The 16,958-nt window shown below is 36.9% G+C and overlaps 1 protein-coding gene across 1 annotated transcript; it reads left to right on the top strand.

Annotated features, from left to right (window-relative positions):
• The first annotated feature begins 437 nt into the window (after positions 1 to 437).
• Positions 438 to 16,644, top strand: LOC148311715 (serine protease snk-like). The gene is made up of 9 exons (XM_088256238.1): positions 438 to 586; positions 1,455 to 1,558; positions 4,726 to 4,885; positions 5,511 to 5,626; positions 9,746 to 9,855; positions 10,942 to 11,091; positions 14,551 to 14,689; positions 15,994 to 16,128; positions 16,365 to 16,644. Exons 1-9 carry the CDS (start codon positions 502 to 504, stop codon positions 16,533 to 16,535), a joined length of 1,170 nt encoding a protein of 389 aa, XP_088112364.1. The 5' UTR covers positions 438 to 501; the 3' UTR covers positions 16,536 to 16,644.
• Positions 16,645 to 16,958: the final 314 nt, after the last annotated feature.

The raw sequence follows: 16,958 nt of genomic DNA, 5'->3' as shown, positions 1-16,958 counted from the left end.
CTTATGTAGCAGAGACCCTTTTGTTTGGATGAATGCAAGACGTATGCTAGAACAAGTATTTAATAATAAAACCCTTATCCGCACTTCAATGGTGCATAGGGCACTGCGTCATATAAACGCAGTGTTATCTTGATCGTTTTACACATGAAGGAAAGGTGATCAGCCCTCCGCTTCAGGTACCAGTCCAGGGTAATATTGAATAAATATTACAGTGAAAAAATCACTCGTATTTATTTTACCCCCCCCTGGGAATCGACCCGGGACCTACAGAACGGTAGCCGAGCGTGCTGACCATTACACTACGGAGGCGGTAACAAGAAGTATTTGGACTCATTGAAAAATGTTAGAGACCAATTCTAGCGTTTTCAAATTGGACGTAGACCATTGATGTTCCCGTTCCTGCAAAGCAAACAGACTTTTTTTACATTTATTTAGCTAGTACCTACCAACTTTTGATGAGTTATATAACTTAGTTTCTTTTAATCTACATATAATTCTACAATGTCCAAAATCGACGAAAAATGTTTTTCTCTCATCTGTGGTTTAATTATCGTGAATTTTCTCACCCGGATACACGGCCAGGAAGGTAAGTCACTTAGTTCCCTAATCCACGCCATCTCCGCTACACCTGTTCCCATCCTGAGGGACACGAGCGTGCCTCTCCCAACCCATGGTAGTTTGAGCGTCCTTCTACAGCGAATGCTCCCATCTAGTTTGGATGAGTCCAAAAGTCGGCTCTGGGCGCCACAGAGAAGCAGCGTGGTACAGTTGTGTGAGGCTGGAGTCGCTATTACTATTAGTAAGGACTTTGGGCATTTTCAAGAAGCACTCTGTGGAAAGATGAAAGTAGACCGAATGCAGTCGAAATGCGATCTCTCAGAAGAAAGTGCGACAAAACGATGTATGATAGATGTTCGAATAGTGAAATAAGGAAGGAATGCAAGGCTGAGACAAGCATTATCGATAAAATTAAGAAAGGTGTGTTGAGATGGTTTGGACATTTAGAACGAATGAGTGAGGAAAGAACGGTAAAACAAATTTATGAGGCGAATGTAATTGGAAAAAGGAGCAGAGAAAGACCGAGAAAAACATGGCACAACCGGGTATGCCAAATACTTGAAAGTGGTCAGGTTAGGAGTCGTAACAATCGGCGGGTATGTATGAGGAGATGCATGAACGTGGACGAGGCGAAGAATGTTTGCAAGGACAGAGTGGTGTGGCGCTCTATACTCTCTGCCTACCCCTGCGGGGAAGTGGCGTGATGGTTAGTTAGTATGTGGCCATTTGTATCCTGCCCTAGATCCCTCGGGAATGGTCCCACGGGTCACTGAGCCGACAGCCCGGCTATGTATGCTGCAGCTGCTACACCTGTCCCCATCCTGAGGGACACGAGTGTGCCTCTCCCGACCCGTGATAGTTGTATGTCAGGTTCATGTTCATCTCCTGTTCCTCAGGAAGTTCCTGTATATTCACTGAAACGGGGAAGCCAGCAACATGCGTCCATATAAAATATTGTATTGCCGCTCTAGAAGCCGCTACTGATGGCGTTATTCCACAGGTAAGAATGTTAAGAACAGGTATTTTATAATCTAAATTTACATGTTAATGATAGCAAAACAATGTACAAAAATTCATATATATATATATATATATATATATATATATATAATATATATATATATATATATATAAATATATATATACATATACATATATATATATATATATATATATATATATATATATATATATATATATATATATATATATATATATATATATATATATATATATATATATATATATATATATATATATATATATATATATATATATATATATATATATATATATATATATATATATATATATATATATATATATATATATATATATATATATATATAAATTTATTATTAGATTAAAACCAATATTTTTAGCTTTTCCACTTTTTTATTTGACCAGCGACCGGGTTTCGTCGTTACCGACATCATCAGACTGGTCATCACACCAGTCTGATGATGTCGGTAACGACGAAACCCGGTCGCTGGTCAAATAAAAAAGTGGAAAAGCTAAAAATATTGGTTTTAATCTAATAATAAATTAAAAATGCAATTCCATCACGAAGTGTCAGTGGATAATATAAATCTATATATATATATATAAATATATATATACATATATATATATATATATATATATATATATATATATATATATATATATATATATATATATATATAAATATATATATACATATATATATATATATATATATATATATATATATATATATATATATATATATATATATATATAAATATATATATATACATATATATATATATATATATATATATATATATATATATATATATATATATATATATATATATATATATTGCGGTGCTATGGACATGATGCTCTTTGCGGTGGTATGGACATGTGGAGCGAATGGATAGCGAGAGAATGACTAAGAAAATATATGTGGCGAATGTGAGAGGGAAAACAGAACGTGGACGACCGAAAAAGACTTGGCACGATCAGATCAATCAGAACCTTAAATCTGGCGGTGTCAAAAGTCTGCGTAATCGGAGGGCGTGTATGACTAGATGTATGGATGTGAAGGAGGCGAGGAGTGTATGTCAGGACAGAAGAGTGTGGCGTTCCATCCTTTCTGCCTACCCCTGCGGGGAAACGGCGTGATGGTAGTAGTAGTAGTAGTAGTATATATATATATATATATATATATATATATATATATATATATATATATATATATATATATATAATGTTACATGTGTGTAAAGTGATCATTTCAACCAGCCTATGTTAGGTTTGTGAGCACCCTGACATTTCACCATCACATAGAGGCAGTCAGTGGTAATACATTGAAAATGCTAGGATTTGCTCTGCGTACTGCCAGGGTTTTCCAAAATACCCGCGTGCTGAGAACTCTTTATAACTCCTTGGTGCGAAGTAGACTCAAGAGTGGCTCCATGATTTGACGTCCACACGAGCTTAATACTCTCTTATGGCAGAGGAAGTCCAAAAGAAGCTTCTGAGGTATCTCTACATGAGAGAGCACGGCTATTATCCTCGGCTCTACCCGACCCAGTTCCTCCAGGGTATGCTCGGCTACAACAGCCTAGAGACTAGAAGGAATGTGTATTTGATGAGGCATTTCTATCCATTGTAGCGCGGTATGATGGATAATCCTGAAACTATCCGGAGCATCGGTCTGTATGTTCCCGATAGTTAGCTAAGGACAGCGTGGGCATAGATAGTTTCCCATTCCTATATACAGGAGCAACCTGCCGATGGTTATGCCTGTAGGAAGATATGCTGAACAATACCTGTTCCATGTGCCTGAGGGGGTATTCCCATAACGGATTCTTCTACACCTTTAACAGTCTTCTTGCTTATTTTCGATTTTTTGTTAATCTATACGCTTTAAATTTTAGTTTGTAATATGTATGTAAATTATAAATAAATAAATTGAATTGAACTCGTGCGAAATGTCGTTCGTCAAGGGAGATTTTTTTTCCCTTTTTTTGCATGTTATGCAATTACTTATTATGTATTTGTATTTAATGTATTGTCCGCCTCCGTAGTGTAATGGTCAGCACGCTCGGCTACCGTTCTGGAGGTCCCGGCTTCGATTTCCAAGGGGGGTAAAATAAATAGACGTGATTTTTTCACTGTCATGTTTATTCAATATTACCCTGGACTGGTACCTGAAGCGGAGGGCTGATCACCTTTCCTTCATGTGTAAACGATCAAGATAACACTGCGTTTATATGACGCAGTGCCCTATGCACCATTGGGGTGCGGATAAGGGTTTTATTATTTTATTATTATTTAATGTATTTGGCTCTGTCAATGATTGAACTATGATCAATATTTCTTCTTCTTCTTCTTCTTTATCTAGAACCTAAGGACCTTTTTGTGCCTCCGCATGTCGCTCTTGGGATGTTGACTCCCAGCTGTCTTTCACCTGTTCGGAGGTCTGCCTCGTCCTTCAGGCATTCTTTGAAGGGCGATGGAAGTCTGTCTTCTGACATTCTGTTTACATGATCATATCGCCTTCGTTGTCGTCCCCACCTCACGATATCCTCCGTCTTACACATGCTCCGGATGTCGGTATTCCTTACTCGGTCTCGCAATGTGTTTCCGGTTATGGATCGGAGAGTCTTCATCTTGGAGGTACCAAGTCGAGATTTCGTTCTAGAAGTATCTGCTCTTGCCTCAATCCCATAAGTGGCTATTGGTCCAACACATGTTTTGTATGAATCAATATTTGACTTTTATTTTTTGACATCTCATCAAAGATGAAGAAGAATATGGAAGTCTGGGCATTTACGGGGCTTACGACCGTCATAGGCTGGTTTAAGTGATCACTTTACACACGTGTAACATTCACCAATTCTACCCATTATTGACAACCACACTACTCAAATTCTTGGAAGTTCTATATATATGAACCAATTTAGAAACCTTGTTCATGAATCACTAGAACTTCACTAGAGACATCTATTGGTGAGATGTAAAGAAGCTTTTTATTAAGCAGAAACTCTTATATTAGTATGTGAGATGTCAAAAAATAATATGAAAATAACTCTTGTAATTGGAGATAATCCAGATTTTGTGAACAAGTATTTGGACACACTCAAAATGTTGTAATTTTTGACTATGTTAATGATTGACGCCATTTCGTATGTCCAGATTTGCTCCATGGAGGGCACGGTGCCAATTGTTTGCTGTCAGTCACCCGCCTTGCCTCCAACGACCACAGCCAAGCCCGAAGGACCCAAACTCAACATGACTTGTACTCTGCCCCCAAACGCACTCAACATCGAAAAAACTGGGCAGAAAGCCAGAGACAGTAGGTGTTCATCATCTCTTCTCCTCACTAAGCGATGAGAATGGTGCTTAAGAAAAATACATATAATAATATAGAAAAAATGAGAGAAGAACTCAACTGGTTATATATATATAATATAAAACCCTTATCCGCACCCCAATGGTGCATAGGGCACTGCGTCATACAAACGCAGTGTTATCTTGATGGTTTACACATGAAGGAAAGGTGATCAGCCCTCCGCCTCAGGTACCAGTCCAGGGTAATATTGAATAATAATAGCACGCTCGGCTACCGTGCTGGAGGTCCCGGGTTTGATTTCCAGTGGGGTCAAATAAATATAAGTGATCTTTTCACTCTAATATTTATTCAATATTACCCTGGACTGGTACCTGAAGCGGAGGGCTGATCACCTTTCCTTCGTGTGTCAACGATCAAGATAACACTGCGTTTATATAATGCAGTGCCCTATGCACCATTGGGGTGCGGATAGAGAGTTAGAGAGAGTTGAGATAGTCAGCTGGATCCGATTCCAATCCGACGCTGGCCGGTACACAGACGCTGTGGAGACGACCAGCACGGCAGACAGACACGGAACAGTGCAAAGAGATTTGCAGAAAATGCTCATATAATGCCACTGTGTTTTCAGAGTGCATCGATCTGATCACCTCCGTCTACAGATGTGTGGGCGACACGCCGGTAGACACGTGCAGCAGGGCAAGCAGCGGAGATGGATACGCCTTGCCACAAGAGTACCCTCACCTGGTAAGACTCAGATGGCGCGCTATGCTAAATTATTTAATTTCAGAATATCCGAACCCGGTGAGTCCTGAGCCGAGCGATATTTAACACGCCATGACTGACATGGACATGTATATATGTCTCCTTCCATAATTTGTATTTAATAAAATAATCCAATAGAGTAATGATGGGTAAAACCCGTACTAATAGTGACGCGGGCGGAACCCGGAGCGTATCGGCACGCGACTGTTCCCTTCGGCGGTCAGTGAGCGACTCCTCAGAGGAAGACCGAGAAAAACATGGCACGATCAGGTATGCCAAATACTAGAAAGCGGTCAGGTTAGGAGTCGTAACAATCGGCGGGTATGTATGAGGAGATGCATGAACGTTGAAGAGGCGAAGAATGTTTGCAAGGACAGAGTGGCGTGGCGCTCTATTCTCTCTGCCTACCCCTGCGGAAAGCGGCGTGATGGTTAGTTAGTTAGTTAGTTCAATAGAATAAGAAAAAGATAGCTTTACAATATATCGCTCACTCCTTTCAAGAACGTCATAAATCAAAAAACTTGATTTTTCAGGAGAACGTTTTTAAAGTTTAAAAATAAAACGCAATGTATTAAAAATAAATATCAAGCCACTCATTAAACTTTTTACTGTGCAACAGATCTTTTTAGGTAAAACCTGAAGGTTTTTTCTCCATTTGAAAAATATTTAGTTTATTTAAAAAAATAATTAAACAATACTTTTTCTTCAAAATGCAAAAACAACATTTTGTGCCCTGTAGCGGGTAAATATTAAGTTAAAAATATGCCCCTTTGCTGGGATATAGTACATTTTCCGGGCATTCCGAAAACATGCACAACTGAAAATTGACGTTTTTTTATTTATGACGTTCTTGAAAGGAGTGAGCGATATGTACAATGCAAAACGACTGATTTTTCCATGGACGTAAGCTATTGTGGATGGAATCGTCATCGCTGCTGCCCACACGGGTCGAGTGTAACTGATGCCGGTAGCCGGACATCCGAGTGACGCGTACCGAGCCAGCCCCCAAAACAAACCTTTTGTATCATTCTCAGGTAGAAAGTTACACATTCTAGTTTATAAAAATCATTGCATCCTTGTCCCAGTACCGCACACTAAATACGAGCGTGAAAAATATTTTTTTCTTTTGCAAATGCGGCCGTTTTTCCCTAACTTCTGAATTTAACTTATCAAGTATTAATGCATAGTATGCTCCTGTAATAGTTTAACCATTTTCTAGGTAATCTATGAAAATAACTCCGTGACTATCCCAGAAAACAGTCGCCATCACTTTCCCAGTCGAAGGAACAGTTTTTGCCTCTTTTGGAGCCGATTCCCCCTTCGCAGTCCACTGTTTGGACTGTATTTTTGTTTCTGGAGTAGCATGGTGTATCCAGTTTCTTCACAATTAGTATTCGGTGCCAAAAAGTCTGACCCGTTGCGCCTAAATAGCGTCAACAGAGCGGTGCAAACGTTCATTCGAACGAGTTTTTGGTCCGGAGTGAGCAAACGCGGCAGCCACCGCGCGGGCAGCATTCTCATCTGCATAGACTCTGCTGTGTATTTTAAACTTTAATCTGACTGGTTTCCAACTCCGTTTGATAAACTTTAGCGATTTTATCGTCAATGGTTGCAGTTTTTGGCTGTCCCAAACGTTCATCGTCATTTTAGCTGGTACGTCCACGTTTAAATTCTGCTGCCCAAAATTTTACAGTGGTAAATGATGTCCGGCTCGGCTACCGTTCTGGAGGTCCCGGGTTCGATTCCCAAGGGGGTAAAATAAATATAAGTGATTTTTTCATTGTCATATTTATTCAATATTACCCTGGACTGGTACCTGAAGAGGAGGGCCGATCACCTTTCCTTCATGTGTAAACGATCAAGATAACACTGCGTTTATATGACGCAGTGCCCTATGCACCATTGGGGTGCGGATAAGGGTTTTATTATGATATTAAATGATGGAAAAGAGTCTCCGTACACAGCGTCTAACTCGTCTTTAATTTGCATAAACATGTTAAAAAATAAATATTAATGACTGCTTGCCACTAAATTTTTCCACTTTTGAAAAAACACTCACTCAAACGACTGTCAAAAAATAACTGTGTGCTCAAAGTGGTCGAAACTTTGGTGAGTACCTTTCAAAACATGCCCAAGCACATGCTTAAATTTAGATTTTTTTAAAGCTGTCCCACCGCATGCCCAGACCTGATACAGAAGCGTCTAGGCTTCCTGACAGACCTTCTCTATAATAATAAGCGAGGTACATTGAGAGCTGTCCCACCGCATTCCCAGACCTGATACAGAAGCATCTAGGCTTCCTGACAGACCTTCTCTATAATAATAAGCGAGGTACATTGAGAGCTGTCCCACCGCATTCCCAGACCTGATACAGAAGCATCTAGGCTTCCTGACAGACCTTCTCTATAATAATAAGCGAGGTACATTGAGAGCTGTCCCACCGCATTCCCAGACCTGATACAGAAGCATCTAGGCTTCCTGACAGACCTTCTCTATAATAATAAGCGAGGTACATTGAGAGCTGTCCCACCGCATTCCCAGACCTGATACAGAAGCATCTAGGCTTCCTGACAGACCTTCTCTATAATAATAAGCGAGGTACATTGAGAGCTGTCCCACTGCATGCCCAGACCTGATACAGAAGCATCTAGGCTTCCTGACAGATCTCCTCTTGCTAAGCAATTTTTTTTTTTGAACTGAGTTGTGAAATTTATTGAAAATTTGAAACAACATAAAATTGTATCCCGATTTTGCTATGAATTTACATTTAAAAGCTTTCAATATACCTGTCACCGCCAATCTAAATAATACAAGGCTGTAAGTCCATCACCAAATTTTCTAGAAGTTGCCCAGTGTAGGCAGTGAAAGGGATTAGTATTTAGTTCAATACGTCACTCGTCCTCAATCAATCAAATTTTTATATTATTTTTTGACATCTCATCAAAGATGAAGAAGAATATGGAAGTCTGGGCATTTACGGGACTGACGTTAAAGTGATCACTTTACACACGTGTAACATTCACCAATTCTACCCATTATTGACAACCACACTACTTTTACTAATTCTCGGAAGTTCTATATATATATGTATAAACCAATTTAGAAACCTTGTTCTTGAATCACTAGAACTTCACTAGAGACGTCTACTGGTGAGATGTAAAGAAGCTTTTTATTGAGCTAAAACTCTTATATTAGTATGTGAGATCCGAATCCTGGATTATAATCACACACATGAGAAACGCTAGAAAATACCATTACCATGGAGATAATCCAGATTTTGTGAACAAGTATTTGGACACTCATTTTGAAACAAATAAATTGAAATTGAAATAGCGCCTCGACAGTTTCGAAGGCGCTGAAACTGTGAAATGTTGAGAGGCTCTGGGAAAACTGATGTCAAGGGTCATTGAAATATGTTCTTGATAGAAGGTCGATAGTGACCTAACGAGTTCTATATATCGCTCACTCCTTTCAAGAACGTCATAAATCAAAAATCGTCAATTTTCAGTTGTGCATGTTTTCGGAATGCCCGTAAAATGTACTATATCCCAGCAAAAGAGGCATATTTTTTAACTTAATATTTACCCGCTACAGGGCAGAAAATGTTGTTTTTGCATTTTGAAGAAAACGTATTGTTTAATTTTTTTTTCAAATAAACTAAATATTTTTCAAATGGGGAAAAAACCTTCAGGGTTTACCTAAAAAGATCTGTTGCACAGTAAAAAGTTCAAGAAGTTGCTTGACATTTATTTTTAACACATTGTATTATATTTTTAAACTTTAAAAACGTTCTCCTGAAAAATCATTTTTTTGATTTATGACGTTCTTGAAAGGAGTGAGCGATATATGTATGAACCAATTTAGCTTGTTCTTGAATCACTAGAACTTCACTAGAGACATCTATTGGTGAGATGTGAAGAAGCTTTTTACCATGCAGAAACTCTTATATTAGTATGTGAGGTCCGAATCCTGGACTATATAATCACACAATGTATTTGGACACACTCAAAATGTTGTTATCAAATTTTGATTGAGGACGGGTGCCATCTTCATGTTGAAGTTGGAAATTTTCAGACGGCCCTTGTATTTGAACTGTTTCAGGCTCATTTAGGTTTCAGCCAGCCCTCGCGGATAATGTGGGAATGTACCGGAACGCTCATAAGCGAACTTTGGATCATTTCAACGTGGCACTGCAAGGGCGTCGACAGTTCGTAAGTGTCAACAAACCTTCTTAACCCTTCAACTGCCCTTGGGCATATACCTTGTTATAGAAACCTATACCTTGGGATAGAAACAAACTAAATTAAAAGCCTTACAATCAAATCAGCTAGTGATTTATTGATGAATGTTAGCAAATCCAAGATTATGGCTTTTGAAAGAGAAGAATGCAGATCTGAATGTGAAATATTGGTAAACGGAGAGATTTTGGAACAGGTAGATGATGTGTATTTGGGTAGTATGTTTTCTAGGGATGGAAAGATTGATAAAGACTTACAAAGGAGAGTGAATGCTGGGAACAAAGTTAATGGTGCACTGAAATCAGTTAAAGCAAATAAAAACCTATCAGCGGAAGCTAAACTGGCAGTGCACAACGGAGTCCTGGTTCCAACTTTAATGTGTGGAAGTGAAACATGGAGTTGCCAAAAGAAGGATGAAAGTAGACTGGATGCAGTCGAAATGCCATCTCTCAGAAGAATGTGCGACAAAACGATGTATGATAGATGTGCGAATAGTGAAATAAGGAAGGAATGCAAAGCTGAGATAAGCATTATCCATAAAATTAAGAAAGGTGTGTTGAGATGGTTTGGACATGTGGAACGAATGAGTGAGGAAAGAACGGTAAAACAAATTTATGAAGCGAATGTTATCGGAAAAAGAAGCAGAGGAAGACCGAGAAAAACATGGCACGATCAGGTATGCCAAATACTTGAAAGTGGTCAGGTTAGGTTAGGGAGTCTTAACAATCGGCGGGTATGTATGAGGAGATGCATGAACGTGGAAGAGGCGAAGAATGTTTGCAAGGACAGAGTGGTGTGGCGCTCTATTCTCTCTGCCTACCCCTGCGGGGAAGGGGTCCAATTTTATTTTTATATCTGACTGTATTAATGATTGAACCTGAGTTTAATTTCTTCAATACTTCATTCATACTTCATTCATTCACCGGACTACTCGTCGGACAATTTTTCTTTCTTGGCATTAAATTTACCGTGATTTCTACGTTGTCTCCTCTGTCACTCTGTCTGTCGCAATCGTCTTGCGCTTATTTGATACGCGCAAGCTTGTGATTTAATTTTCAGAAACCCAAACTACGCCAGGCTCGGAGGAAATGATCTGGGAAGCATTCAGAACCCCGCAAATAAGTTTGCCATCGTCAGATCGGTCACCCATCCAGCCTCAGACACATCAACGTTCTACAACGATCTGCAGCTTTTGAAACTGGAAAGGCCGTAAGTGTGTTTGGAATTTCAAGGAAAAAATAAAAACTAACTAACTAACCATCACGCCACTTTCTCAGGGGTAGGCAGAGAGAATTGAACGCCACACCACTCTATCTTTGCAAACATTCTTCGCCTCTTCTACATTCGTGCATCTCCTCATACATACCCGACGATTATTACGACTCGGGACCTGGCCGCTTTCAAGTATTTGGCATACCTGATCGCGCCATGTTTTTCTCGGTCTTCCTCTGCTCTTTTTTCCACTTATATTCGCCTCATAAATTTGTTTTACCGTTCTTTCCTCACTCATTCGTTCCACATATCCAAACCATCTCAACACACCTTTCTTAATTTTATGGATAATGCTTATCTCAGCTTTGCATTCCTTCCTTATTGACCATACCTGATTCTTTAAAAACATTTTCTTTATTTTCTTTTTAAATGAACAACCCGCAAAGCCTCTTTTTTTAGATGCTTGTCTGCAGGTAGGATAGTAAGGGTAGGGAAGGTAAATGTGAAAAACACATCATAAACACACCAATTGAAAATATATTTTTTTCTAAATTATTCTACAATTGGTTAAAATCGATAAAATATATAAATATATATGTATATACATATATATATATATATATATATATATATTTATATATATATATATATATGTATAAAATACCTAGGTCCTACCTACGGATTTTATTAAGTACCTACATAAAGCAGATCGCGAAAATCTACCACCAGATGTCGCCAGATGTCGCACTGAATAAAACAAGAGAATCAGATAGATAGAAAAATATTGTGTTTTGTTGAACTGTCATATATTATATTTAATTTATAAAAGATTAATTAAGAATAAACTTTTACTGTCTTTTCTTCAGTTAAAAAGCAACACATTGTTTATTTTACTATTATACACCCACTTTAATTACAAAGAAGAATATTACCACGTTATATATATATATATATATATATATATATATATATATATATATATATATATATATATATATATATATATATATATATATATATATATATATATATATATTTATATATATCTATATATATCTATATATATATATATATATATATATATATATATATATATATATATATATATATATATATATATATATATATATATATATATATATATATATATATATATATATATATATATATATATATATATATATATATATATATATATATATATATATATATATATATATATATATATATATATATATATATATATATATATATAAATATATATATATATATATATATATTATATTCATTTTTCATTAAATAATGACTCTATGTGATTTTTGACACTGTCAGATGAAATAAAAATCATATTTTTAAGCGAATGCTCCTAAGATCTGAAAAAGTGGTAGTCAGAGGGTGCAATGTCTCAGTTCACACATTTCAATTTATGCAAGTTCAATTTATATTTATGTACCGTATAATATGTACATCCGCCTCCGTAGTGTAATGGTCAGTACGCTCGGCTACCGTTCTGGAGGTCCCGGGTTCGATTCCCAAGGGGGGTAAAATAAATGTAAGTGATTTTTTCACTGTCATATTTATTCAATATTACCTGAAGCGGAGGGCTGATCACCTTTCCTTCATGTGTAAACGATCAAGATGACACTGCGTTTATATGACGCAGTGCCCTATGCACCATTGGGGTGCGGATAAGGGTTTTATTATTTTTTATTATAATATGTACATAAATATAAATTGAACTTTGACGTGTTACTTAAATCACTTAAACTAGTGTATGACGGTCGTCAGCCCCGTAAATGCCCAGACTTCCATACTCTTCTTCATCAATGTGGAGAAATCGAAAAATATATATAAAAATAACTCCTAATTGGAGATAATCCAGATTTGTGATCAAGTATTTGAACATGTTGTTAGGATGAAGTAACTAATCTTAATATATTAAAAATATAACTTTTAAAATCACTAAAATAACTGTTTTAAAATCACTATAAATATTTTATTACAAGTTAATTATAATGTCTACCGGTTTCCAAGCTAATAATAACCATATCCGCTCCCTAGGTGGAGCATATGGAGTCCACAAACTGTCTCCAGGCTTTTCTGTCTGCTGCCAGCTCCCTTGCATCCTCCCAAGTCAGATCCGCGTCCCGAAGATCTGACGAGAACTGCCGACGGATTGTCAGCAGTGGTCGGGAACCTGATGCCTTGTAAAAGAGGCGAGCTTGATTAAGGCTCTCAGGAGGCATGCGGAGTGCATGGCCAAGCCAACTGAATCGCCTTTTCTTGACGACAGTTGTGACCGAGATTTGCTGCGTCCTACGCCTTATCTCTTCATTCCTCACAAAGTCAAACCACCGCACGCCTAAGATTCTCCGCAAACACCTGTTCTCAAAGCTTAGTACACGGCTGCTCTGGGCCCTTGTAAGGTGCCATGTTTCCTGATTAATACTAAAACACTGTCTACTTAACGATATTCTAAACATTTTGGCGGCTAGAGAAAGGAGCTTGGGTTTATTGGCAGTCACAGGCAAAAGGGATCAGGAATGATGAGTGATTGGAAACATATTTAATAACGGACTCTTAGCAAAATCATTTACTTGTGTATTTATTAGTTGCAAATTATTAGCTTAGAATGTCAGAAATGAAGACTCTAAGAAGCATATCAGGCAAGAGCCTTCGAGATAGAATAAGGAACGCCAGGATCAGGGAAATGTGCGAGATGGAAGATGTCTTTAGGTGGGGAAGGCAACGAAGGAGACAGAGGTATGCGCGTGTGAGGAGAATGGAACCATCCAGCTCCCCCACATCGCACTGTACGGCCAACCCCATGGCAGACCACCAAAGAGATGGGTCGATAGCTGGGAATCGACATCGCAGGTGGCTAACCCCTCTTAAAAACAGCCCACAAGGCCTATACCAAGATGAAGAAGAAGAAGAAGAAATTATTATGAATTGTCTTTTTAATTTCTAATAATTCTAAGAGAATATAAATTATATAAATAGTATTATTTTTTTGACATTTCATCAAAGATGAAGAAGAATACGGAAGTCTGGGCATTTACGGGGCTGACGACCGTCATAGGCTGGTTTAAGTGATCACTTTACACACGTGTAACATTCACCAATTCTACCCATTATTGACAACCACACTACTCAAATTCTTGGAAGTTCTATATATATGAACCAATTTAGAAACCTTGTTCTTGGATCACTAGAACTTCACTAGAGACATCTATTGGTGAGATGTAAAGAAGCTTTTTACTAAGCAGAAACTCTGATATTAGTATGTGAGGTCCGAATCCTGGATTATAATCACGCACATGAGAAACGCCAGAAAATACCATTTTCATTTTTATTATTTAAGCTTATAATTTGACCAGATAATTTATGTACCTACAAGTATTTGGACAGTCAAAATGTTGTATATGAATAGTGATAATTTTGTGTTTTTTATAGAGTCACGTTCTCTAACGCCATCAGACCAGCTTGCCTTCATACAAATGAAGATGAAACCTTACCCCGACCTGGGAAAACCCTCTATGGAGTGCGCTACAGCAGTGAGAACACTAACATCATCGCATTCAAAATTTTAAAGGTATTTTTAACTTTTTAGCCTTCCTCTAGACGTCTTTCTATGGCGATTGCCTGGTTCACAATATATAATCAGGTTCTCTGCACCCTATGTGCCCATACCACCTCCAATTGCCTTTCCCCTACCTTACTATTGACGCCTGTTACAGCCAGGCTTCGACGAATGCGTCAACTCTTTATCTGGTCTCCGAGGGACACTTCAGCTGACCATGTAAGCATTCGCATTTCAGCAGTTTCTAGTTGCCTAGAGTAGGTGTTGTACATCGTTCAGCGTTCGGAGCCGTAGAGGAGAATTGGAGTCATGTATCTTTCTGTAGCATCCATGAATTCTTTGGTCTTTGGACACTCCAGCTGCCCATCTTAGAACTGCAGAACACATATCGCTCACTCCTTTCAACAACATCATGAATATAAAAAAAATGTCGATTTTCAGTTGTGCATGTTTTCGGAATGCCCAGAAAATGTACTATATCCCAGCAAAAACGGCATATTTTTAACTTAATATTTACCCGCTACAGGGCAGAAAGTGTTGTTTTTGCATTTTGAAGAAAAGGTGGGCTTATTGCTAAAAAGCAATATCTTCCGACCAACCAAAAACAGACTAGTGGTATTGGTCAAAACGTTTGATACCATATATAGCTGTTTGCAATCAGAGGGTAGATAGTACTTGAACATAATATATATATATATATATATATATATATATATATATATATATATATATATATATATATATATATATATATATATATATATATATATATATATATATATATATATATAACGTGGTAATATTTTTCTTCGTAAATTGGGTGTAAATAATATGTAAAGTGGGTGTATAATAATAAAATGAACAATGTGTTGCTTTGTAATTAAAGTTTATAATTAAAGTTTATTCTTAATTAATTTTTACAATATTTTTCTATCTATCTATCTGATTCTGACAGTTCACAATATTATATTTTTTCTATCTGATGTCTTTTGTTTTATTCAGTGCGACGCATGCGACATCCGGTGGTAGATCTGTTTTATGTAGGTACTATATGTAAGTACTTAATAAAATGGATAGGTAGGTACCTAGGTATTTTATTACATATATATATATATAGCAAATAATATACAAAAAATAATCCGGGATCAAATATATATATATTTCTATATTTGATCACGGATTATTTTTCTATACCTGGGAGCTTTCAGAGTTAGTTAGAAAAATGTTATGTACATACATAGAACAGGTATGATGGGGAGCAAGAAAAGCGCCAGTCAATATTAATATTTGGTAAAATGTATACTGTTTTCTTTCAGATGCAATACGAAGTTCCCCAATATGTCAATTGTCCGGTGAAAAGCGTTTTTTATCAACAATACTATCCTCGAAAATATGATAATGCTACTCAAATCTGTGCATATCCCAGCGTTGGAGAGATATGGGCCCATCATGTAAGTCATTTTCCGCTTTTATATAAAATAATAAAGGTCAGACTACTCCCTGAATGGTAGAACAGTGTACGGTAGATGTACCCGCAGTCGGAATGGGTGCAGAGTGTAAGGGAGCACTGCCCGCAGAATGGAGGTCAGACTACTCCCTGAATGGTAGAACAGTGTACGGTAGATGTACCTGCAGTCGGAAGGAGTATTATTTCCACTGATCTATACCCTGTTTTGTGATCTTGCAGACGATCTCTGGATCCCCTCTTCTGATGAGCAACGCAGACAATGTGGACTGCACTCACACGCTGGTTGGAGTACAGTCAATTGGCACTAGCGGCAAAATTCCCAATTATGCATACGCTTATACCAAGATCGCTCCATACATATCTTGGATAGAGAGTGTCGTGTGGCCTTAAATTATTCTCAAATTAGACAATGTGTGTAGCACATTTTTTATCATGTTCACTGCGCATAAAATAATGTAGTGTAATAAAATAAATATATTTTTTACTATTGTTGCAAATATTGTATTGTGATTAGGGATTAACCTTCTTAATTTATTATGAACATATATATATATATATATATATATATATATATATATATATATATATATATATATATATGTATATATATATATATATATATGTATATATATATATATATATATATATATATATATATATATATATATATATATATATATATATATATATATATATATATATATGTATATATATATATATATTTATATATATATATATATATATATATATATATATATATATATATATATATATATATATATATATACCGCCTCCGTAGTGTAATGGTCAGCA

This window comes from Brachycentrus maculatus, unplaced genomic scaffold, assembly GCF_059751285.1.
Source record: "Brachycentrus maculatus isolate JH-2025_06_01 unplaced genomic scaffold, ASM5975128v1 h1tg000059l, whole genome shotgun sequence".
NCBI lineage: Eukaryota > Metazoa > Arthropoda > Insecta > Trichoptera > Brachycentridae > Brachycentrus > Brachycentrus maculatus.
This window is presented reverse-complemented; position numbering and strand designations above follow the sequence as displayed.